Below are 26573 nucleotides of genomic sequence, written 5' to 3'. Positions count from 1 at the left end.
TCAAAATTTGAGATTCTCAGCAAGGAATAGAAATATCATTTTCCAGCAATGATCATTCATAAACTCAATATTTTTGTTCAGTATGAAATCCTACTTGGCATGGATCCTAGTCGTCATCTTGTTTCAAAATAATAACTTTTTCATCCTTTTTTTTATTCAGAAATTGTACTGGGCCTCATCCTCTTTTGTCAAGGCTCTCTACGATGCTAACTTAAATGCAGGACATGCTTTCCATGAAGAGTTCATAAACAACACATTGCCTCATCTGAGTTATGGTAGCCTACCAAATGTATTGTACGACAAGTAAGTTGTCAAAGTGTCAAACTTTTGTGGCTTATACTGTTGAGGAAGTATAGGGGCCACAAAGGTTAAGGACTTAGACTTTTTCTCAAATTTCATCAGGAAAACTTTAAAATTATTCCCCTTCAAAATTAAAAATAAAAATTGGGTCACAGTGCAAATATTAGGTACTAGAGAAACAAATAACCTAATATTAATATTTATTGATACTTGAAATTCAAAATGGCTGCCATCCCTGTGTTAGCTCTGAGGGAGAAAATACAATTTTGGATTTACACAAAAAAAACGAGCAAGTGCAAAGTTATTTACTTCATAAGCTGTAAGATGAGCCCCTTAAGTGGTAGACAACAAAGTATTTAAAGGTTTTAAAGAACTAATATCTATCTTCAAGATGCATTGTAATTTAATTAATATCACGGCAATGAAAAGTTAAAATTTCATCAATAAAAGGAATGCACATTTTGTAATTACATGACTGTTCTTTCCCACTTTGAGTTGCTCAATGCAAAATTAGGTCTAAGGGACCGTCTCAGATTGTCGCAGAAGTTCAAAAAGTGAAATTCATTTGTTTACAGGGGAGGGGGTTTTACCTCGATTCAATTAGTGAACTTCATTTTTGCACTTTTATTTTGTGATTACAAGTTATCTTTACATCGTGTGTAAAAATAAACAAAGACTGCACACTCGTACCGACAAATTTTGCTTTAACTATTTTCAACTCGTTCGTGTCATGCTGACGGTGGTTAGTACTCAAATTTGGTCAATTACTTGACCATGTAATGTTGTCAGGGGAAACATGTTCTTCAGTAGCTATTGCAAAATGCTACATTGTACTCTCAGGCAGACAACATTTCGCACTCCTGAACTTTCTTTTAGGGGAGGGGGTTTTGATATAAATGAAGGAATTTCGTTTCATGAACTTGTGCGACAATCTGAGATGGTCCCTAAAACAATTTGAATTTGACTCACTTTTTTATGTAAAAAATGCACATTTAATGTTCAACATTGACTTCTCTTAATCATCTTAGGCTGGTTGAAAACCTGAATGTGGATTGTCAAATGAAATTGGCAATGTTCTTCAAGAAGGAAGCAGCCAATGTCCAAGAAGCCACTGCAGTGATGTTGAAAGGAAAAACTGTTTCGTTGGTCACCCTTATCGCCGACAAACTGTCCAATAAAAAGCATAGTGAACTGAGAACGAGGACAAACCTTGTCAAAGACCTAAAGAATGTAAGCTATGAGCCGGCCCCCTCTTATTGGTTTGATAATGATGCAATGTTGAAATGGAATAATCATGGGGAACTCTGAATGCTTTCATAAGTGTATTAGGTGACATCATTCTGTCCGTACAGTTACATGTTGATCTACTTTTGTTTTTTTCTCTTATGTAGTTCTCCTATCTACGTGATCGCACTCTGAAGATGAAAATTGATGAAGTGGCCTTCTATTACAGTCTTTCGTACACTTCTCTTATTGCTCTTAGAAAGCACCACACGTAAGTCATGAAGAGTTACCCTTTCCTGCCAGACAGCGTCTTTTTCCCACCTTCCAATTCCATTAAAAGCATTGTCATATAACTTCCATCGAAAACAATAGAAATTTGAGTGCACTACAAAAGGCGTATGGAACGCCTGTTTGTTACCGTGTCCAGGTTCCCCAACCAAATGTACATTCTGTGGCTGCATCTGCATGTTCATTGTAGAATCGTTTCAAGGGACCCATTGGACTATTGCCAGACTATGTCCCATGCTCTGTACCTGCAGTGCACAGGTAACCAAGAAGTACATACCAGATAGCATTTGCACTTGCGCTTTAAATCACAAGAAAAATTGTCAATATTCTATGAAACAGCAAATGAACTCGGCCCATTTGACACCCCAGTCACAAATTTAAGATACACAAAAATGTTATTTTCATAATAACCTTGTGGTATTGAGCCAAAACCATAAGTGTTCTGACCTACTTAGATTGGTCTGTTATAGCAGCTTTAGTCCATAAAAATCATATTAATAATACGTATATTTTCAGGAGCCTTCAAATGTTCAATTTTTTGTTGAAAATGCACCATATGGGATTGTTGAGCTTCACTTCTCTAAATCAACTTGATAGTGAAATATGAACTTAGCAGGATAGGGGATAATTAATAGTTTTCTCACAATACTCAAAGAAGCTAAAACTTCAATAATTGCAAAGTCTTTCCTGAAATGCTCTTTGCTGGTCGTCCGGTTCAGATGATGCATGTCAACAGAACACGTCTGCAAAAGGAGGATATGATTATCGTGTCTTTTAAATCCCTCTACCAACATGATGATGTACCTGATTGCAAGCAGTTTCAATTTGGTATCACTAGGCAGTAGGAAATTTTCAGTCTTTGCTCAGCAGATGACCTGAAAAAAGCCCAGTTGGTTGGCAGAGAGTATAGGGTTCTGCTGTTTTACAGTGGGATTAGGATAACCATCAGGTTGCAGGAAGAGGGGAAAAGAGGGTCTGTAGTTGAGAGAGCCAGGCAGTTTCCCTGATAGAGAGTAGGCCTGGGAGATAGAAACATGAATGGACTTGAGGGGCTGTTGCACACACCCATCATTTTCATTAAGATCACCATAGAATAGTGCGTTAAATTGTGCATACAAAACCCTGGTGTTGTTCACAATTTTTTTTTCAAATTTGACCTATTTGCTGCCCCTGATTTTCTTGCAATAAGGAATGGCATTTTTTTTCAGGGACTCGGACTGGTCTATGAAATTTGATATGTACATGGAGCATGCTAGACAGCAGATCACCAAGTAGGTTTATGGAATGTCTTTGTCAATGGATGCGTGGAATTCTCAGATAAGAGTATCAGCACTGGTGCATCTGCCAAAACTAGATTTACTGATTTGTGGGTATTCAAAAACAGTCATAGACTTTAAAATTCTGTCGATAAAGGGCTCTCTGTACGCTTTCCCTCTTTTATGAGGTCGGGCAGCGTAGAGAGCGTCCTTGAGTGACAGTTTTTTCAGTCTAGAAAATCCAGGAACATTCCAAAATCACCATAATCTTGAATGTGTATTAATTTTTAATGTTTTTCCATGAGAAGTGCCTCAAAAGTGTGTTTTCACATAATCCTGTGAGGAAGACTCTGAACCATTTCCTTTTCAATGTGATGACCGGTATATAATCTTTATCGGAGAACAAATTGACCAAAGTGAAAGTGTTTGCAATTCAAAATGGCAACTTTTCTCATTTGCTAGTAACTATATTTAAGGAGGGGAAAGGAATGTACCGGTACATATCATTAATTTTGATATAGTTTACACTCTGTGACCCTTTTCAATTTCAAAATGCCACCACCCTTCAAGATCTGTATAAGTATGATCTGATTAGGCTGAAGGACATTCTAAAAAGGTTATCCAAGTAAAAAAAACACGGCGGAGTCACAAACTCTGGCATTAATAACAGCACATGTTTTATGTGAAGTTCCACAATATAGTAGTATGCATGTATGCAAAATGTATGAATGAGTGTTTTTCAAGTATACAAATGACTTGACTCTAAATCATGTGCCTTGACTTGTGCACTAGATATAGTACACTGATGTCTGCTACTCTTCCAGATTTTATGTACCTGTGAGAATGGTTTTGTCAATGTGTTATATTGTCATCACTCTTGACATCAATATATTGGTGTGCTTTATTATTTTTGTTCATTTCCGTCAAATCTGCAGATATACCGGTAGATGTGAAACTATTGGTAAGCAGTGGGCAATGACCATGTTTGATCTCTTCGTAAGAGCGCATTATTTCTCATGTGCACGGCAGATTCTGGAGATGTACCCATACAAGAAAAAGGAGATAGTCTGGTCAAAGGTACAGTACTATTTATAATAAATAGACATCATTGCAGTGAGACCTACTAACAGTAGTTCACTGCATGATTTCATCTGATATTCATCTCCTATATAATGCACAGTCGGGGCAGATGAATATTCCACATTCCAATTTTCAATACAGATACAATGCTCATTAATATAATTTGCATAAAAATTAATACTCATCTGCCCCATATTTTGTACTAATGGGTCATCTTCTGTTTGTGATCCTGAGGATATAAGATAGGCTGATTGTTTGTTGTTTTCGGTCTATCTGTTTGTCGTGTGCCGACAAAATATTTCTCGACATGTGCTGGTCTTACTGCTTTGAAATTTGGTATGCAGGTTGCTGGTGGTGAGCTAAGGTTTGTTCAGGTTAAGGTAAAATTTGCATACCTGTATTTTTTTGGCCACTGCTTCCCATTTTCAGTCAAAATGTCTTCTCTGAAACCTCTTGTCCCATTGCTTTGAAATTTGATATTACAGTCCCTTAATGATCTATGTCAGGTTTATTTAAAATCGTGACAAAATCTGCAATTCTGGGACAAGTTCATTTTGCTGTGTTCGGTCAAAAGATTCTAAGTCAACAAAAGCAATGTAATCTGTACATACACAAGCTAAGTTGACAAGCTCAATAATGTGAATCTGATTATGCTTTGGGTAGTGAACAAGAAAATGTAGTTCACATTGGAATACTAAAAAAAAATTATCAAAAGTCCTAGTTATTGGCTCTCTGATGCAACAAGAGTAAGAGGCCTTTCATAGTACCGTATGTTACTTCAGTTTGCCACTTTTTCAGACTTGCTGCATTTTGATTGATAATTCTAGCAATTCCTATTATCTAAATTCTCTCAAATATTACAGCAAAGCTATCTTAGCAGTTGATGGCATGTTTTTTTCTGTTTCTTCCTGCAAGGGAAGTCAAGAAAATTAACTTTCATACTTTTTTGTAGAATTTTGATGTATGATATTGGTATACTAGCTATTCTCAGGATTTGTGCCCCACACAGTTTTATTACAACTTCAAGTCCACTGATCTCCAGCCTTTGTTGCTTAAATCATGCAAATGCTGCCGAGCCACCTCTGCATTTCCAGATTTTTTCTCTCTGCCGCCTGACAGTCTCTCTGCCCAATACCAGATCTTGCAAGACTTTCACATTTGATCTACCCCTTGATCTCCAGCTGTTGGAAACCAGTAAGGGAATGAGTTTTGTATAGCTTGAATGAATTGGATATGATGACTCAAAAACTCAGGCTGTGTGTGCTGAAATAATGACTGTTGATCATGCTGTAGAGTGATGCCTGGCTTGTCCTCTGAGGCAGTCAGACAAAATCCTGCAAATACTTATACAGGCATAGCAGATTTCTGTGCAGTCGTACTTCAGTGTAGTTTACTGGCCATTATCAAAGCAACAAAGATGTACTAGCTTACATAACATTCTAATTCTGTCTTGCCTCTTTTAACAGGTGCAGACTTTGTTGGCAGAACCAAACCTGCAAAACAAGCAATCCATGGGAGTGTATCTGGGCGTCGTAGTCGCGTTTGTGTTTAAGGTGATGAAAGACACATCTTCAATAGTGGCGTTTGAAAAGGTATGATTCCAGCCAATGCAGGTTGTTGTGAGATGTGCATTCATAAAATCTGCTGCTGTCTTAATGTAAAGTTACAGGAATGGTAACTTTTGACAACTTTTTTAGTATTTTCATTCCAGATATCAACTACTCTCGGTCTACTTTCTACATCATTTTTGACGATTGTCAGTGTGGCACGTCATTGTGTGGCATGTTGCATTGTTATAGAACTCAACAAAGCAGGATACAGATTATTACACAGTTAATGTCGACAAGCTGCATGTGTAAGTTGACCTGAAAACAAGCTGATACATGCAACAGAAAGATGAAAAGAATTGTCAAAAGTTACAATCACCAGGCCTTTGAGAGCTCAGGTACCCAACAAAATTGTTTCAACGATCTAAAGAGAGAAGAGCAAAAAATTGTGTCTGTTTTTATAAAAAACCATGAAAATGTCATCAGAGGCAATGTAGTAGTTTTAATTGATGTGGATGCATGGAAAGACAAAAAATGACCACATTACATGTGGCACATGAAAGCCGAAACTGTTAAATATCCTGGAAATACCTGAAATGTTTCATGATACTCTTACATGTATTTTTAGACTAGTGGTGTAACAGGATCTAAATTTGGCTTGCAGGTTATAAAGGAATTATTGAAGATACTTGATGCAATACCAGCATGTTGCTCCTCAGCCTCCGTGGCATTAGTACCTGCGTTTGATTACATGATGATAGAAATGACAAAGGTTAGTTTAATCCTCTTTCTCCCAAGTTGTATTTATTTCTATGGTTTGTCTATGGAGCCTGGTAGAAAAAAAGGATGAAAGGGCCAGTCCCTGTACCTCTTGATATTATCACTTTTTTTTTTTTTTTTTTTTTCATGTCAAGTTCATGTTACATCCCTCCAAAATAAAACACGTTGAAATGCCAGCTATTAGGCTATTCAAAACAACCTCTATATGTGCAAAATGCATTGTGACTGTTTAAATTTGAATTGTAGTTTGAACAAATTACCAGTAGTTTGAAAGGGAATTCACTTGTCAACTAACACTGCAGTTTACACATGCGCAGGCTGAGTTGACAGACTCATAACATTAAATCTCAACATTCTTTTAGGCGTGTAACAAAACTGTAGTTGATAAAAAAAACAGAGCAGTGAAAGAATCCTCAAAAGTTAGCCACTGACCACCGTCTTGCTCAAGAGAAAAGCAAGTAGAGACAGAGAAATATTGCCGCTAGAATTTTAATTTCAAATAAACAGAGAGGGCCAGCTTGTTTTTTCTGATCATTCCCAATAATTTTATGATAATGAATGCTAAGTAAATACATATCACCAGAGAAAACTGGTGAATATAGTATACTACTTTCACTGAATTTATTCACTTTGTAAATGAAACAAGAAGATAGCTGCTGATGGAAGTGTTGATTCAAAGGTGTAAGTATATGTAGCTGCAACTTTCGATAGTTTTTAGCATTTTTGTCTTGTATCTAGTTTCATGTCCTATTCCTTTCACTCATTCGCTACCATAATCCACCTTGGCGGCCTTGTTTTTTATGACAGGGTGGGACCTGTACAAAGGAAAACTGGTGAAAAAATACTACCAGTATTTTACTTGTTATCACTCTGTATACATTACATATCCACTTTGATGATAAAGATGTCATGGATTAGTTTGTCAACAATAACAATACTCAATACTTACTCACTCAGGTATAGTGTTCACATAGTGAATACTGGGCCTGTAGACCAAAACAAGAAAATCTGAAAAAATACAGAGCAATAATACTGAAGTATGTAGCTTACAACTTTGACACCAAATGAAATGTGAATTTGGTTTTCTCATAGTATTTATCAAGGACACTCTGGCAGTATGAGATGGATACAGCATGATTCAAATGACAATATTTATTGCATCCCAATATAAAGCTCTCTCTATTTGACTCCTGCAATTGTTGTACATGACGACAACACTATCATGGAATTCATGGTTGCTGAGAAAGAATATTAAGCCACATAAAGTTTCTCTGAAATAAAGCATACGGTAGTTAATGCTACACTATATTAGTATAGTGCTGCCATTTTACAGGATATTGCCCCTAAATTTCCCAAGTGGCAGAAGAAGAAGTGGTGATTCCATTATCAATTTGGCATAGCTGAAAGATAGAAATAACTTCAGAATCCTCTCCTGAACTATTGAATTTATGCATTCAAACAAATTAAATCAAGATAGAGAAAAAAGCGGAGTTTTGAAACAGATGATGCATTGCTTTTCATATAAAGAGTGTAGTAAATAATTGTGAAGTGTAAATGAAATTGAGAAAAATTCATTTCTCAGTTTGAATGCTGTACAAATAATAATTCTGCTGCGGGATACTTCCCTACTGTGCATCAAATAATTTTTCCTGTTCTGTGAGTTTTGACTGAGACTTCATGAATCAGAGCTGTGCCCTGCCCTTTCTGACAGTACAAATTGTGGTCGATGTATTAATTATCATCAGGTTTGTTCCATCATAAATTGAATTGCCATACAGCATACATGACTGCAGTTTGAACCTCACAAACCCCAGGGAGATTCAACGAGATTGATCATTGGTTCTTGTTACATTGCAGCATTATCATTGCATGCTCAGCACCCCAATGTATAGTGGATGTCGAAAACAGATCATTGATCAGTTGACAAAAATGAAGGTAGGACTTACAGATTGTCATGGCAAGATTTAATCTACTAACGTATGCAATATTCTCGTGAACATTTCGAAATTGGTTGTCAACCAGTCTTGTCAGTTCAAAGATGGAATATACTGTTATTTGCAGAATATGTTTACAATAAAACATCATGGCCATGTATTAAACTTACATATGTCACTGTGTAAAATCATGCTTTTTTATCACCAATTTTTTTGAAAAGGTACAAAATGATCAACTAAATCCTTCCAGACTGTGTGCACTATATTGGAAATTAAAAAATTTTGAAACCTGTAATGTTAATACAACAATATTTTTTCTCATTCAGCCACCTGTTCTTAGTATTTTGGTGGTAGATATATTTTGTTCTTAGAAAAATGTAAGCCATGTCATGCATAATAAGACATAAATCAATCTTTACTTTTTTCAGGAACTATACCAGGCATGCACTCATCAGCCACAGAAATTTTCAGTGGAACTTGAGAGGATGATTAATGTTCTACAACAAAACACAGCTCTCACCAGGTTAAGTATGAAAAAATATTGCGTGCTTTCCTTTTATTAAAGGTAGTATGCACCTCAAAAGTGAAAGGCTTGTACTTTTCCTCAAAATTTACTCAGTGAATCTTTCAACGATTGTCTTTCAAAATCAAGAATAAAAATTGGGGGTCACCGTGCGAAGTTGGTACTAGAGAAACAAATTACCCAAGATTTACCGACAGTTCATCATTTGAAATTCAAAATGGCCACCATCTCTGTGTTCAGTCTATGGAGAAAAAGAAAATTTTCAATTTTAAAAAAACTCAGACGCTGAAAAGTTTTCTTACACCAAGAGCTTTAAAATGAGCCTCCACAAGGGGTAGATCAGAAAAGAAATGTAAAAGTTTGAGAATCGGAATATCTGTCCCCAAGGCGCAATTCTACCTTTAGAGAATCTTATAACATATATTGTGAAGGATGAATAATCAGTATGTTAGTTTGTCAAGGAAATCTGTGGCTGGGCAATGAAAGTCGACACCTTTGCCGGTGGTTATTAATATATCCATGGAAACATGAAACTTCCCTCTTTAAAAAGTGAGATAATAATACTGAGCAAATGTTGTGTCAGAGGACCAAAGTGTTTGCTAGTGAGCTGCTGGCTTTCAAAAATGAACCCAGATAATATTATTGTGCTTTGGAATCTGATCAAAACATTGTTTCAAGGGCTATAGTAAGAAGTCAAGAAACAAGTATACTCTTTATTTGTGTTGATACCCCTGTATGGATTTTCCGATCTCAAATAGGTCAGATTCATCACCTATCACCAAAATCTGAAGTGGCTTTCTCACTTCAGTGTTTTCGCTGGCCGAGCACTACCCTTGATCCAAGTCCAACGTACTTAAAAAAATATGTGAGAACAGTTCCAAATGCCTCTGGGCCAGTGTTAATTTAGGCCGTAGGCGAGGGGTGGTCCCGAGTCCGAGCTCGGACTGAACTTCTGCATTCGCAGTGTGTTGTGAACACATCAGAAATAAGTGACGTCGAAAAATACCCCCATATGGTGACTTTTGGGCATATTTTCATGAAAACCTATGGCTTTGTTCAGGTGTCGTTGAGTTTAACCATGACAAGCGTGTCCTACGCAGCCAGAGCAGTGTCACCGAAAAATAGAAACCATTAAGGCAAAATTTAAAGATATAATCAACCACAATATCACGAGAAGCTGTCAGGGAAGGAAGAGTATGCCATTCTTTGATAAACTTTGTGAAATCCTTGGCAATCAGCCGGCGCCATGGCGGTAAATAATTCCATAAGCTATCTTCGTTTCCCTGATGCCCAACATAACTGTAGAGGGCGTTTAGGTCGGTATCAGTTTCAAAACAAAGACCTAAACTTAACCTTGTGGTCGCACTTCAGGTTAATCCCCTGTATTTGCACAGCATCAACACAGACCTTGCAACGCCCAAGAAACTCACAGTGAGAACAAGACTTGTATGCCAGGCAGAGGCAGATGTGAATTCCAGTGTACATGTGTTTGTAGGACCAGACCACGACAACGAAATTAATCCTTTTTTGCCAAGATAATTGAAAGTCATGTCTTTGCTCATGACATACCTAAAATATTACAAAATTCTAGTTCAAAAGGGCTACCATTATAATAATAGTTTACTTTCAATATACCAAAATAAACATGCGTATTCAGACTATTTGCTACACATTGAGCGGTTGACCTATTAAATCAAACTGAACTGGTGAAATAGTGATCTGTAACTCCTTGGGAGAAAAACGGTTATTTGAGCAATTTTGAAATGGTGAAATCACTGACAAAGCTTTTTGGAAAAGTAGCAAAAAGTACATAAGACGAGAGGCATGATGTCAGTCTCTGTTGTACAGTGTATCAAAGTTTGAAAATCTTCCACTGTTGTACTTGCCTGCAATTATGCTAAGTTTTAGTGTTATTGTAGAACTATGTAAAAGTTTTTGAAGTGTGAAAGAGATTGCCTTCACATTTTGAAGCGATAAATCATTAATCAGCCAATTTGTTTTGGTCAAAAAAAAATAATTTCATCTCTGTATCTATGCCAGGGAGCTGAAAGCCTGTTTCTTGCGAGTGGAGCATCAGCAAGTGGTGAGTGTTACCGTACACAGGTCAAGCCAATACAATGAAGCAGACCAGCGCGTGTGCAAGGTTCAGCCAAGCCAACTTGCTGTAGCTACAGCTGAAGTGGAACAGAAGCAAAAAGTCCCCGAATCCAGTGGTGCTGATGGTCGTCGGACCAGGCAGACTAGTGGCAGTCATTATGTATCTAAATCATCATCATCGCTGAGACAGCCACGCACTCGTAGGACCTAATCTAAACCATTGACAGTCAAAATATAGTCACTTGCAATATTTGTAATCAGATATGTGTCAAACTCAGCAGTTGAAAACTTACTCCAAACTTAATTTCATATTTTAAGAATTTGTCTGCCAGCTTATATCATATGAAAAAACTTGGCACACTTTTTGATGTAGCAGAGGAGATGCCTATCCATTCGTGTGGACAGAATGGAATTGTAAGGCAAATGTACTTCATGCATCAGAAAGGAAGCCATAATATTTCTGGTTAAGTACCTGCTTGATTTGATTCTGTACAAATAATCAACAGTGACAGGTCTACGACATTTCAGTGAAGCAGTGATGATCTGACAAGCTTCAAGACACTAATTACATCATACAGTGAGCGGGATGCTACATTGGAAATTAAACTGCCAATCTTTCCCAAGAAAACAATGAGAGCTGCTTTTTTTTGTCGTAGCTACGTGTACCTGGAACCAGCACAGCAGATTTTGAAACGCCAACGATGTACATGTATATTGATTTATGTGTTGACACCTTCAGTCGCCTTTTCCTGTTAAATTTGTTATATTTTGTCCGACATATTATTGTTTACATCTCTCTGAAACGTACCAATTGGGTTGCTTGTCCATTAGCTCTGTAAAGTATGTACATGTACTTGGAATAGTTATAAAACTTGTATTGCTTTGTTCCTTGTTTCTTTGGCGTCCTTTTCAGTTTTCACCATATGTTAGTAATTCTATTGTGATAAATAAATCTTGTTGACTTGTTTTGCCAGATTTCTGATCTACTTTGCTGTGATATGTGTGAATGTTTGGGCTGTTTCTAAGTCTGCCTCATTATTATATTTTTCTCTTCATATTGATAAAAGGAGTCGTGACAGTTAGAAACTACTTGATATGATGCCATGGGAATTTTTACCAATCTGAAATCAAGACACTCATGCAATCTTGTTTTCTGGTAAATGAAGCTTCTATGGCAGGAAAATAATTCGTCAAGGTTTCAAGACTTAGTTTATGTTTGGCCAGTAGGAATTACTCCAAGTATTCACTGTTCAGTTGTAGGTTGTAGTTATTTGTAGAACGTCACAATTGGTTGTCATCAAATGGAGATAGTCGTCAATTTCAACCATCATCTTTTCAAACAAATGTTGTTTTTGACCCGTGTTCCTCTGCTCTCTGATTTTTCAAAAATGTCTTCCGAAATATCTCTTTGTATCTTCTTTGCCATATCATCTGTAGCTACCAGTGGTCTCACTGCTTTGTAGGAATATTTCAATGCTTTCCGGTAATACTTTGCTGCCAGCCAATTTCTTCGCTTTTTCGTGTATACAATAATTTCGTCAAACATATCATGCTTCTTTCATTGATATTTTTGTTATTTATACAAGATATATTTAATTACTGCATGGAAACAACAGTTAGATTGCTTTGCTCTGCTGTCACAGCTTTTTTTGTATCACTGTGAGACACGTGTTTACTGTTGCTGAGAGCACTGACCTGGTTTTTAGACCAGACCATTGTCAACTCAAGTTGTCCAAAATCATGCATGATTATTATGTGTGCTGTTTTCTATCAATATTTCAATCATGTGATAAAATTCTCTAGATAGCTTTCTGCTTGCTCAGCAGCAGCACATGTATTATTTCCTTAGTATTACAGATAACCTTGTGGAAAAATAATTGCTGAAATAAATACTGGTTTCATTCATCAGATACAAAGAGAATGCATGCTTAGTTCTCCGTTATGTTGTGCCAAAATTTTGTATTTTTGTATTTATTAGATCTTTTCAATTTCAGAAGAGGACAGTTGTATGAAAGTTCAATACAGTTTATGCCATGTATTTCTATCCTTTCCTTCTGCAATCTTGTTTGTATCTGAAAGTTGTAAGAATAAACTGTTAATGTGATTTCCACAATCTCTTGTTCTCGTATTTTTCCTTTGCAGTCATTTATCTGTAGAATGCTATGCCACTAACTTGTATGCTATGGCTTTAGAATGCCTGCCAATATTTGCCTATACAATGCTCCAGGGACAATACTGCAGTTTGTCTGTGCAATACTGTAGTGTGGGAATGATATGATTAAATTATAAAATAAAATACTGTATGCTTGAATGTTATTATGACATACTGATATGAGATAATATACTTCAGTAATATTTTGCAATGATCAAGTTACAATATGCAGCACACCTTGATTACATGCACTGATTATATGAAAACTTAGCATTCCATCTTGATGTATGCCCCCATGCGAGAATTTGCTATGAATTCAGGATGTTATCAAATGACTACATTATATACAGAGTGGTGAGGTGAGTACATGATTGCTTAAACGCAACCATGCAGTATCACTATGCGAGCAAGAATATGAAGCAACCTAAAAGTAAAAATTAACCACAATGCATCAGTCACCATGGCTTCATCTTCGGCGACTCCAGTGTTCATAATATATCATTTACATCTAAGTGGACATACATTACTGGTATCCCTCTGATCTCTGAACAAACAAAACTGAAGGATTGCAACGAAAGTGTCACTATTTTGTCTTGCGTCGAATTTTGACACCTTGGGAATAATCCATAAGGAAGTTCTAAATATAAAGGAAAGTGATACGGTATAGCAAGAAGATCAAAGGTTTCATGATGACAGAAAACTAGTAAGGTTCAAATGAACTGATAGTGCTCTGACACTGGTTATGTGATCTGGGTCCTCAGGAAAACGTTTTTTGTTTGTGATTTGACCTGTGTTTCGGGACCAAAGTGGGGTCCGTTCATCAGTGTCAAATAGTTTTGTATTCCTGTGTTGAGTTTGATGGTAGCCATTGCTCATCATAAAGAGATGCTAGAATTCTTATGTTGTGGTCAGACTGTTGCGTGATCAGGCTCAGACCATTCGCTTAAACTATCCTCGTGTTTGATTTTTGCTTGAATGAGGATGTCTTTTATGTTTTTATTCCTATTATATGCTATGATAGGTTTTTCTGGAAAAAACTTTGCCCAGTGTTTGATCGCCCTCTGTTATTTTCCAGTTTCTTCTTAAACATTTTGATTAGGCTGGTTTTGATGAATGTGAAGATAAGTTCTTCGAAGTTCAAGTTCCTCTCCGCCATGGTTCAAAAAATAAAATACTGATGCATTATGGGTAGTCTGTACTCCCTAGGTAACTTAATATTTACATGGTCGCATTGCAAGGTTGCACTCAAGCAGTCATGTACTCGGCTCATCACCTCAGTACATCAAGTAGTCATTTGATAATACAAGAGCCTGAATTACGAAGTTCTTGTATGGGGCCGTACGTCAAGATGTCATGCTGGTATCAATGAATGTTTTCATATGGTCAGTATGTGTAATGATCTAATTATCAGCATGCCGTATGTTATTAGTGGATTATTGCATAACACATAATTGAAGTATCTCAACACATCAGTATGTCATAATGACAGTAAGGCATAGAGTATTTCATTTTGTAATCGAGTTCACATTCCTGCTGTGCAGTATTGGCATAGACAAACTGCAGTATTGCATAGACAAACTGCAGTATTGCATAGGCGCAAATTTTGGCATGCATTCTATGCCATATGGAAATGTTAAAACTTTCTCTTGCAATTCCAAAAAGTACAGACAATCTGCCAACAAAGTTTATAGTTTTTATTCGTAGTTTTCTTAAATTTTTGTCAGTTCTGGATAGACTATTCATATTTTGTATGTGGATCCACAGGCGCTCCATAGCTGGGTAGTCTGCTAAGTAGATCGATTTTCGGATCGAGCTATTGATCCTGTAGTCGACATGCCCGCCACTGCAACCTAAATACTCACAAGGTGTGCAACAGAATCACTCAAAAAACACACCACCCGATTTGTCAACTGGCCGTGCGCTCACACAAAACATTCAAAACTACACTCCCATATACCTATGTAGTTGGATCTCAAATTTAACCATCTCCTCGAAAATCACTCTGATGAACGTGTTACTCGCGTCATCTTGAAGAAATCGGCCGTGTTTTGAGACCAAGCGCGGTGAAATGCGGCCTGCAGAACGATTCTACCATATGACGTAATTTTTTCCACTGCTAATTGGTTCAACTGTACTTCACCCGTGACGTCTTGCCATGACCTTCGTTTTGGCCGTTGATTAGCCAATCAGTAGTAGAATAAATTACATCATATGGTAGAATCGTTCTGCAGGCCGCATTTCACTGCGCTTGGTCTCAAAACACAGCTGATTTCTTCAATATGATGCGAGTTACACGTTCATCAGTGTGATTTTCGAGGAAATGGTTAAATTTGTGATCCAACTAGGTATATGGGAGTGTAGTTCTGAATGTTTTGTGTGAGCGCACGGCCAGTTGAAAACCCAGATCGCGTGTTTTTTGAGTGATTCTGTTGCACACCTTGTGAGTATTTAGGTTGCAGTGGCATGGTGGGTATATCGACTACGGGGTCAATAGATCGATCCGAAAATCGATCTACTTAGCAGACTACCCAGCTAGGGAGTGCCTGTGGTGGATCTTGCAAATCTTAAGAGATTTACAACCTCGAAGGACAAAAAAATTGCAAGTTTACTTGGTCTTTGAAGTAATTTGTCGAGTGCCCTTTGTTTGCATCACTTCTCAGCCAGGAGAGATGTAAAAATACATACAACAAATGAAGATTGCTAGATTCTGCTGTCCAAGATGACAATCAGCAATCACCAATTCTTGTTCATATCAAAAGCTGTACAGAAAAAGAATGATTTTTCTTCCAGAGTTGGCTTGTGTGTGCAGTTCATATAGACAAAATAAACTCTGTGGTTAAAGCACCTGTAGGCCAAAAAAGTCCTGCATTCCTAAAACAATGCATTAATTCTTCCAATGAGCTGCTTGTTCTCTGTGATTTGACGATGCCATGCACCAAATGGGCACCAATGACACAGAGGTGTTATCCCATTACATTACTTAGTCTTTCAGAAGCGTTTGAAACCTTCAAATAAGTTGCACCTGCCCAAACTTTAAAATTCCGTGCGTGAGAAGTTCATAGACAATGAGTGTGTGTCTCAATAGTTACGTGCACCACTGGGTCCAATCGGCACCTGATAAACCCACTCTCTCTCCTAATCACTTTGTCTCAGCTAGTTTCAGCTTGTCACCTGGCAAGTTCAAAGTGAAAGCTCCCCTTGTATAGTCCCTGAATATGGATTTATTCCAACATCAGGTTGAATTTGTCAAAACAATGCACATCTAATCCAAGACGTGTGTTGTCTATTGTTTCTCCTTTGAATTCCCATCCATCTTGTGACTGTTTTTGTCTTTAATCTCTTTTCCTTCTTCCTGATTGCTGTCATTCTGCTCAATTTCCTTTTCCTGGCGCTCTTCTGAATTTTTGTTGCGGTTTTCTACTGATTTTTTCACGTGACCTATCACACTGAATGGGTCAACATTCACATTGGAAGCCTGAAAAACAATTTCATAAGTTTGTAGAGGGCGCTATTCACAGGCCATTGCACTGGCTGCCTACACTTTCAGAAATCTTTCTCAGTAGGAATTTGATGCAAGTACATGCTTCATTGCTATCTAGAGTTGAATGAAATAGCATCTGCCTAATATATACAGTCTTTCTGACTTAAAAATGCTGAGAAGAAACTTGGAGCGTTTGACAAAAAATTCACATCCAAGATCTCCCTGCAGCAGCTACCAAGGTCAAGGGGACCTATTTACAACTTGTTTTTTCTCAAATCTGTATTGTAGGGTAGGGCTGCACTGCATACGAAATATTGCAAAAGGCAAAGCAATTTTTACTGGCACAAATATGCTTTCTCTTGAGTTGTCTTTACAGAATATATCACCATTCTGATTGCAACCTGCCTTTCAAACCTTGACTTGCTCTGTGACCCTGGATTACCTGTTCACCTATATTATCTTGAACTGTTGACCTTTGATCCCAGTGAACCCACAAAACTCAAATGAAAGCAATCTTTTCCCAATGTGCAGAACACATACAGTAGTAACACTTACAGCAAATAGTTCCATGGCACTGATATCATTCCGTGGGTTGTTTGCTGGTCCTCGACTGATGATCCTGACAATTGCGGGAATGTCATCGGAAGTTGGCTTACCATATGGCTCCTGACCCAAAAATACAAATGTATACGATATAAAATATGACACAAATCAAGATGATAAATGTATCAAATCACAGATTGCTCTGCAACCACATACTGTTTGCACTGCTTTAAAACTCCTCTGCCCATATTCAACCTTCCATAGAGAGAGAAAGACTATGTGGGGACAAACGACGAGTAAGTAGAGATTCATTCACATGCCATGTCATTGGTCTAAATTTTTATGCCACACATGATGATTGACAAACAAAGCTTCATTTGTAAGTTATAATGTAATTGTTGTCTCAAACATAGTTTGATTGTCCACTGCACACTGAGTTGACTATAAATCCTTTCAATGTCAAGCGTCAATACAAACCCTTCTCAAAAGGAATGTAGGGGAAAGTGTTGAGCTTTACCACTTAGACGACAAATTTTCAGCTGAGGATGGCTCACCAGTTTTGGAAGGAACATGGCCAAACTCCAGGCATAAAGTTGTAAGTCGTCCATATAGGCTCGGATAGTGTAGTACAGTAACTGGAAGAAGTCCTTGGACGGAGTTTTGCTCAGTATGATGACTTCGTTATCCTTCTTGGGTGTGATGTAAGCCATAGCTGTCGCACTGCCTAGCGACGTTGTCAAACCTAATGCTTTGTGAATCTAGACGAGTCGGAAAGATTGTAAATTATAATCAGTGATGCTAAATTCCTGTTAGAAGTAAAAGCTTAATTAAGAACAGTTTTGGTGTGTCATTTTCAAATTTCTGGAAATCAACACGGGTTTTACAACTGAAATGTGCAACTCGTGTCATACAATTGTTTGGAAGTTCTCTGACAGAGTCAATGGTCAGTTTTGTGCGGGGTCAATGCCCTTTGCCGGTGACATGTTTTGTGACAATGCAAAACAAAGTTCATGACATACCTGGACAAGATCTGTGAAATAATTGTTACCATTATTGCTTCTGCTGTATTCCATTGCTTCAAGATGAATATGTTCCATCAAACCTTTGATTAAGATCATAACTTTCATGCATTACAAAGGTGCACTGCCATTTAACTTCTTTCTGATATTGAGGTTAAAATGGAATTTTCAGTTCCAGTTTTTTTTCCTTTTATATTTTTTTGCTATAAATGATTAGCCTCATTTATTCTTATGAATTTTAACGTGGTGAATTTCTTTGGACAATTTCAGTCTTCAATATGTTGGCATGTCGGCAACAACACAGTATATTTCACACTACACAATATCACAAATATCACAGCATGAATGGATTTATTTTCCAAATTTCTGTAACAGTTATTGCTCACACAGATTTCCCACTGTTTGAACGGAGATCTTCAATAGATGATTCATAAACTTCAGACTTACCATAGTGTCTGACAGGTCCAACACTAGCCTGTGCATGAGGATGAATTTGACTAGCGCTAGCCTTAGATAAATTGTCCCACATCAAGTGAGGATATTTGTAATTTTTATCCATTTCGTGTACTTTCATAAACCTACCAGAGAAAGGAATAAACTTCAAGTGTGTTATGCATTACTGTTGGGGTGCCTAACAAGTAATATGAAATTCAACTCTGTTTAATGTTCCTTTTCAATACAACTGCTGTAATTCTCACGTTAAAATCTATCAAATATTTGACCTGTTCACCTCCAGTTCCCTGTATGCAGGTCCATAATCACCATTGATAACAATGGGTTTGGGGCAAACCATGGCGGCGAAAGGGATAAACAGGCAGCAATGATAACATAATGGGTCAAGGAAGAGTGAAGTAGTAGGAAGTTTTGTCCCGTTCCAATGCAAGTGTTGCACTTGAAGGAGTTATAGCATCAAAAAGAGTGACAAATGTGGCACAAATATTAAAACAAATCATTCAATTTTAATCTTGGTACTTTCAGTCACCAGTTATTGTTTATTCTGTTCTGCTTGAATAAAGCTACATGTAGTTCTCCAGAAAATCCCAATATAGAAATAACAAGTAAGATCATTGACTGACAGTGTGCCGCTTTTAAGAAATAGATTGATTCAGTAATTCATCTTGAAGTCAAGAAAACCGGTGGAAATAGAAACGCATAAACTCAATCACAGCTCAAGATAACCAACACATTTGCATTCTCCTTGAACGTACCATTTCATTGCAGTGTCCATCATGTCTAGGAACTGCACCTCACTGAAATCCAACGGACTGTGTGATTTCATTATCACCAAGGCATGATACGCATCATATTTGAAAGTGTTCGCTGCGGTAGCCGAGTGCTCTGATTCTATTCTACCAAATGTGTCTTCTGCTGTTTTGCTGCAAAAAAAATGGGAACTTTTTTATACAACCAGTGCAAGTCTGTTTTTTTTGGAATTGGCTGGAAACCGTAAGGATTACAAAACACAGTATTGTCACAGATACATGAAACTATGACAAACAATGGTCTTTAGAATCGACTTGTGAAGGGACAGGTGTCAAAGATTTTAGTCATTTTTTCCAATGAGTAATGATATCATTGCATAACTCTCCATCATGAGAGTTGGTACGGAGGACACGTGTCTGTAACTACCGTAAGCTATGACAAGAATGAAGGGAGTCATATGTTATGAAGAGGGTTTACAACAGTGTCTCAGCCTTTCTACCCCTGATGGAACAACCCATAGCAAGAAAGCAATTGTAGGGGTAAACCAAAATTGTAGGGGTGAAAACCAGATAAACGTTTGAGTCTGTTCACTTACAATTGATATGCACAGAAGTCACAGTCTTTTTCTGACTTCTTGACCTGCTCTTCAACACTGGAAGAGAACAACACAAAAAAGTCCATAATAGCTCCAATTCTCACATACATCCCCCCAATGGTCCATGAAAGCTAAGAAAATGTTCTTTTTAGTTTTGTTTGCATTGATTTAACTATGATTTGTCAAGGCAGTATGCAGACTGACCATGGATGGCTTTGTTGACATGGCTGGACTTGTCTGTATGTCTTTTTGTCTTCAAGGAGTTTCTCCATCTTTCCCAAACAGATTATTCAACATCATCTCATGTTCTAACATCTTACTAGAAGTATGTTTATCACAAACAGAAGTTGAAAGTTTTGAAATTTGACAGAAAATTACTCGTACTTACTATTCTTTGATTTCTTCATCACCACTAACACCGGGTCTTTTTGATCTCAGTGGATTGAATATTGCACTCTCATGCGTGTATTTGTTGAATATGGAAGTAATGAACTTCAAAAAAGAAATGAAAATATTTTAGATGCACCACAAGACAATATGAATTGAGTAAGATGATTGTCTCCGAAATTCCATGTTACACATGCATTCTGAAGACTGTCAAAGGATGAAGTTGAGCTATCTGTAGCACATTTTGTCAAATTTGTACAATTTCAAATATAAGTTACATTGTTGTGTGTCATGCAATCAAATTCAATGACTGTTGAAAAAACTGACCACAATTCATCTCAACTTGTCTTGAATAGATGAGGCAGTGTTGACAGTGATTGGCGGTGACTATTGGAAAAACTTGCTGACGGACAAATAATAAATGAAAGAATAAAGTACAATATGAATGTATTTGACACGAATCATATTGTGCATGGATACTATTGCATGCTTTATTGACTTAATTGAAAAGATATGAAAAATAGCGAAACCCCCCTCCCCCCCCCCCCCCCCCCCCCCCCCAATAAATAGTTACTGTTGTGAATGTTTCGCAAATCATATTAAGGAATGTGATTTTGGTATCTTACAAGAAACTTTGGTATCTTTGGGCAAAAGAAAACCTAAATCTGATTAGGTGTTTTACACAATGACAATACAGCGAGTGGTCTGGCTATGACTAGAATATCTCACTGCTAAGTTTACCTGGAGTTTGACCTCTTTGAAAAGTTCCTCGTCATTGTTCAGCCATTTTAAAACTTTTGTTTGGAATGTGTCCGGAATGATGACCTGCCCTGCACGACGAGTGACTGAATAGATATCGATGAATTTCCCATAAAGCTCTCTATGACAATGAAAAACACCATAGAGATATACGTAACTATGGCAACTTTGCTGTTGATGTAAAAATTAATACCCGCTTTTAATTTGAACATTACATTGAACTTCAATGATATTACTCTTATGAGGAGAATTTTCCATACTGTACCTGTGATACGTTAACTTTCAGAAAATGTTCAAAATGATACGTGTAAATTTATATGGATGATCAGAATAAACTTTTGTATTGGAATCCAGTACATTGCTTTTGTTTTCAATTTTGAAGAAGAGAATTCTAGTTGATGACTAAAATGTTCTCATTAGTTTAGATGAAGCAGATTTCAAGTTTGAACACTGACTCAAAATTCTGTAGTAACGTCTATAACAAACTGTTAATTTTTTCACCATGTGCCAAACTATACACACAAACTATTGGAAATAAGATAAATAGAACAGCTTTGAAAAATAGGCAACTACAAAACTGTACTGAAACTAATTGCAATCAAAAATGGAGTTAAATTTCGAAGAGTAGATCTTAGGTACTATCTCACCTAAAAAATCAAACTGACGAAAGCATAAGTGTAACGAATAGATTTGGTTGCTTATTCCACTAGAGCAGTTGCTCTATACCGAAAGACTGAACATACAAACTAAATGCAATACTAGTATCATTATTAATTCAAGGCACTTTTCACACCACTTTTATTTGAGTGGCTGACGATACACAGAGTCAAAGTCAAAGACATGATACATGGCTATAAATTTGGACTGAGTGTACTGTAAGCACTGATTTTATCAACAAGAAATGTGTGACAGCACAGCTTGAAGTTTACTCAACTGAACTTTCACACTTACCTACACTCTGATGATGTTGCTATGCTCCATCTGCCGATGACATCATCAAGCATCCCTATCAACAGTGTCTCATCAGATGTTAAACCCAAACAGGTCTTCCTGCTCTCTTCCTGATGAAATAACAATTACCAAATTGATGTAAAAATTGAATTATGAGAAATTCCGCAGGTCAATCTGGGTAATGGGACAGCAGTATATATTATTAATTGATTAATTATTAACTTTAAAATTTGTTACCAATGACCATGCTATACATAACAGGCCTTTGGTGGCATTCATAATATGTGGCTTTCATGCAAATTTGCAAATTGTAAAATATAACAATGCAAGGTAGTAAAATTTGCATTAGTTTATTGTGGTCATGGACATGTTGACAAGTAGCTGTGTCAACTAGTACTAAACCCCCTCCCCCACCCCAACCCCCGTGGCGTGTGTTGACCTTTTGATGACCTGCATAGATGCAGCCTAACCTGCCACAGACAGCATTTCCACAGCTAGTTGACAAGATGACATGTATATTACAAATCACACAGTGCATGTACAACATGGAGTACAGTTATTAAAATGCAGAGTTCTACAGAGAAAAGCTACCAGTAGTTATCTCACAAACATGATGCAGTGACGCATTTTTTTAACCCTTTCACCCCCAGTTCCCTGTCTACAGGTCCAACTCTACCATAGAAAACAATGGCTTTGGGACAAACCATGGTGGTGAAAGGGTTAAAATCTTACATTTTTTTGAGCTCAAAAGATCCAACTCTTGACACAGAAACAACAAAAACTAGAATGTTTACAACTATATGCACCGGTACTTATTCTGACATGAAGTAACATGAGAACAAAAAGAATATTGTTCACAGCTATACAAAGCATACGTGTCATTCTACAGATATTGACATATATTCTTCTATGTGTAGAGCAGTCTGACATTTAATAAATAAATGATTTATTAAATTGACTTTTGAAGTGGCCTGCCGTTTGTTGTCATTCTATTTTTGAGTGAACCTGAAAAAAAAGGTTTCTGTTTCTATCCTTGATTGAAGCACACATGGAACCATAGATAGTAGTCTATGATGGAAAAAAACTTTTTTGTTATGACCTTTACTAAATTAAAATGACCCAAACTGTTCATAACGGTGCAGGTAACATTGAGTGGCCATGCTACGTTCAATTTTGCAGTGTTTGTTTGTTTGTTCCCTATAGTTTTCTAACCAAGCAACCACATGACTTCTTAGGTTCAGGAGAATACTGGAGTACTCAATGAGTACATGGTTGCTTACGATATGATGGCAATGTTCCAAATGTATGTTTTCTGTGGGCAAACATTTGTACTGTTTTGAGAGTTTTCTTTATTCTGTTGATTCCAAACAATCATTCACATAGTACATTTGTGAAAGATTTCAAACTGGCAAAAGTTTAGCTATCTTGAAGTGAATGTCAATAAGAAATTAGATACCCCATCGTCCCTCCACCCATGGAGGGATGGTGTATACCCCTTTGACAACTGCTTATTGTTTTGTACTCAGTGAATGGCTTTGTATTAAATTTAAAAAATAATTGTTTTATAAAGATTACAAACTCCCCTTGGCAACCGTTGCCTAGCAACCTGAATCATTCTCCACATTTAAAGGTCTGGTGAAATGGTCCCGGTCGTGTGACAGAATATCTTCCAGGAGGTCAATACTATTACACTCGCAACAAAATTGCAACCTAAAAGTACGCGCAAGTGTTAATTTTTTTGATATTTCTATGCGCGGCTTTCATGGGGTCATTTTGCGACACTCAGGTCACGCCCTCAGCGGGAGTCAAGGTTGGCCGTCTGTGACGTCACAGGTGTGTTCATTTACATCGAATAGCGGTCCAACGCCGCCTTATCTCTGCCCGGTATCCGCTAACAAAACAGGCTTCGCGCTGCCCATTCGCCACGTTCGCCAATGCGAATCTGAAATCCGAAGTGGCGAAAAAAATCGATCCTAATTCGCCACAGTGGCGAAACTGACTTTTGTTTAAAAAATATGGTAAATAAAGAAAAAACGTGGGTTTTTTAGTCTTTTGTTTAATCTGCGCTTCTCTCTCGGCGATTCGCAAAAACTGTGTCTACTTCCGTATTATTGCGTTCTTTCCGTCGCGTCGTACGTATTTGCAATCGAGCCAAGTCTCGCGAGAGATTTGACGTCATCTAGTCTAGTGTACAGCATGCATAAATGGCTCTCGTGAGAATTGAAACTTACACACACGCAATCGAGCCCTTGTGATAAATTTGACGTCATTTTGTCCAGTGTACAGCGGGCATAGGAACGCTCGCTCGCGAGAATTGAAACTTTTGCTATACATAGCAGACATACGCATTTTAATCGAGGCAACAAGGTTCGGTGTTATAGTTGATTTACACTTATTGCGGTCTAGATGTTCTGTGTTGTGCATTTTAATCACGGTCTTAAACATTCCATGTTGTGGTCGAGTTGCATCGCGTTCCTCGTGGTCCGGTATTCCCCGTTGTTCTATTTAGCCTCAGTAATTGCCGTCCCAACGACGCGTTCCGTGTTGCTGTCGATTTGTATCATGGAGGACTCTACCTCCATGATTTGTATCATGATCTCTACGTTCCGTGTTGTTGTTCGTTTTTAATGGTAGTCTCAACGTTCAGTGCTGCTGTTCATGCAGCTGATTTGCATCGTGGTTCCAACCTTCCGTGTCGTAGTTGTAGTGCATTTTAATCACGGTCCCATTTACGTTTTTTACTGTCGATTTGCATTGCGGTCACGACGTTCCGTGTTGTAGACTAGTGCATTTTAATGGCAGTCACAACGTTCAGTGTTGGTGTTCATGCAGTTGACTTGCATTGCGGTCCCAACCTTCTGTGTAGCGAGTAGCGAGGCAGGCTCAGCCGAGGGACCGTGGCCGATCGTACGAACCAGCCGAGATAAGCACATTATGGTTCAAACACTCCACACTTGACGGGAACTTGAAAAAGTTTACAGTTGAGCCGTTCATGTTCTTGCCACTGTCACAGCCACCAAAAGAACAACGTGAAAGGAGGACACTGTCCTGATCATGTAAGCGGAAACCCTAGAAGTTACCCCCCCCCCCCCCGTGGGGAGCTTATGGAGGTGTGAAATACTTCACTTCCCGTTATGAGATACGACGTCGGGCAAACTTCGGAAAGCCGAAAAAAGTCGACTGGAGAGGCTCGGGGGACACGCCCACATTGCATTTTTCTTTTGCCATATTTCATAATCACGCGCGCTAAACGAAAAAAGAAATGAATGCAACTGTTTTATAGACCATCAACTGTATTTTTGTGATTTTGCAACATGGGCATTTCACCAGACCTTTAACACGTACAGCAGCATGCATTCACTTAGCTGTGGGTCCATAGCTGTGGTGTTTTCGGACGGGATTCCTGCCTTTTACGGTCTGGTTTTGACTTTTCACGATTTTAACCCGGGGTTAAAATCGTGAAAAGTCAAAACCAGCCCGTAAAAGGTAGGAATCCCGTCCAAAAACACCACAGCTATTGACCCACAGCTAGCATTCACTAATTTACGGTCTTTGCCTTTCATTCTCTTACATATCCACCTGTACAATGATATAGCCGTTGCCTTGCATATAGTCCCCTCACTTACATACGACAGTCCTCCAATGGAAAACATTTTCAGTTGATGGACTGGAATCGGCTTCGGTTTGAGTTCATAGGAACCGATTGTCAAGAGCAGTTTCAGCCAACCGACGACAGAGACAACCAAGACGCCAGCCGCGATGATCAGTAACCTTTTGTTCATCCTGTACCCGGCCATGTTCTGTCCCTGTAAATCTTCCTCGCAGTCGCTCAGGTTGCAGTGCTTGCACATACAATGCCGTTGATAAAGTGAAATGATCAAGTGTTGACCATGAAATAGGTACCAGCGTCATATACTCCACCACATGTAGTTCACATCTTACAATTACAGAGCGTAAAATGTTATTAGTAAGTTATCCGTGACACTTGCAAATCGGGGTTTGAAATGTGAACCCGCATATCATCGAGCACCGCACAATTTGGGGTCGACAGATGTAGCGAATGGGGCGTCTGTCTGTATGTATCACGTTGTTGTAATCTCCCATTAGTAGATTCAACCAGACAGCTTTGAAGCAATGCAACTTACTATTGTACCGTTCTATGTTTACGTGTAAAAATGCGTACTGATCCACTTGACTTGCACGAACTAGCATGCACACTTCGTTCTTCAAATGTGTAGTGTATTGCACTAACCATGGGCGTCTTTTGCACTAACCATGGGCGTCCACTCACTTACAAAGTTTAGAGGATTATAAACAACATCTCCTTATGCCGGTGTTGACGACTACCTCCTCCACGCGACCTGTGTGTTGTCACTGGCTTTGGCAGGTCCTTTCTTGCACCGAACGATGTTTTGATGCAACCCGTACGCGCTATTATCCTATTATCAGCTGTG

At 38.0% G+C, this 26573-nt stretch overlaps 2 protein-coding genes across 5 annotated transcripts in view; one reads left to right on the top strand and one right to left on the bottom strand.

Annotated features, from left to right (window-relative positions):
• LOC139135097 (uncharacterized) overlaps window positions 1-13142 on the top strand; it is a 24537-nt gene extending 11395 nt beyond the window's left edge. For both annotated transcript variants that reach the window (XM_070702326.1, XM_070702327.1), the window contains exons 13-22: window positions 161-303; window positions 1329-1530; window positions 1692-1795; window positions 3021-3083; window positions 4004-4145; window positions 5615-5740; window positions 6360-6467; window positions 8333-8410; window positions 8838-8932; window positions 10973-13142. In XM_070702326.1, the coding sequence (XP_070558427.1) occupies window positions 161-303; window positions 1329-1530; window positions 1692-1795; window positions 3021-3083; window positions 4004-4145; window positions 5615-5740; window positions 6360-6467; window positions 8333-8410; window positions 8838-8932; window positions 10973-11240 (1329 nt within the window). In that variant the 3' untranslated portion in view covers window positions 11241-13142. The remainder of the gene's footprint in view (window positions 1-160; window positions 304-1328; window positions 1531-1691; window positions 1796-3020; window positions 3084-4003; window positions 4146-5614; window positions 5741-6359; window positions 6468-8332; window positions 8411-8837; window positions 8933-10972) is intronic.
• Window positions 5732-26573, bottom strand: LOC139135098 (uncharacterized). 3 transcript variants are annotated; one of them, XM_070702329.1, is made up of 12 exons: window positions 25746-26573; window positions 22120-22229; window positions 21151-21289; window positions 20411-20514; window positions 20023-20079; window positions 19433-19600; window positions 18672-18802; window positions 18225-18307; window positions 17760-17963; window positions 17218-17328; window positions 7425-7461; window positions 5732-6432 (listed from the first exon to the last, which is right to left on the bottom strand). In XM_070702329.1, exons 1-11 carry the CDS (start codon window positions 25968-25970, stop codon window positions 7429-7431), a joined length of 1365 nt encoding a protein of 454 aa, XP_070558430.1. In that variant the 5' UTR covers window positions 25971-26573; the 3' UTR covers window positions 5732-6432; window positions 7425-7428. The 3 variants fall into 3 exon arrangements, with proteins under 3 accessions (XP_070558430.1, XP_070558429.1, XP_070558432.1); XM_070702328.1 differs by lacking the exons at window positions 5732-6432; window positions 7425-7461 and adding an exon at window positions 14855-16656; XM_070702331.1 differs by lacking the exons at window positions 5732-6432; window positions 7425-7461 and adding an exon at window positions 15797-16656 and having other exon boundaries at window positions 26372-26573.

The sequence above is a fragment of the Ptychodera flava genome, chromosome 6 (assembly GCF_041260155.1).
Source record: "Ptychodera flava strain L36383 chromosome 6, AS_Pfla_20210202, whole genome shotgun sequence".
Lineage (NCBI taxonomy): Eukaryota > Metazoa > Hemichordata > Enteropneusta > Ptychoderidae > Ptychodera > Ptychodera flava.
The sequence above is the reverse complement of the archived record's forward strand: the minus strand, read 5'-3'. Positions and strand labels throughout refer to the sequence as shown.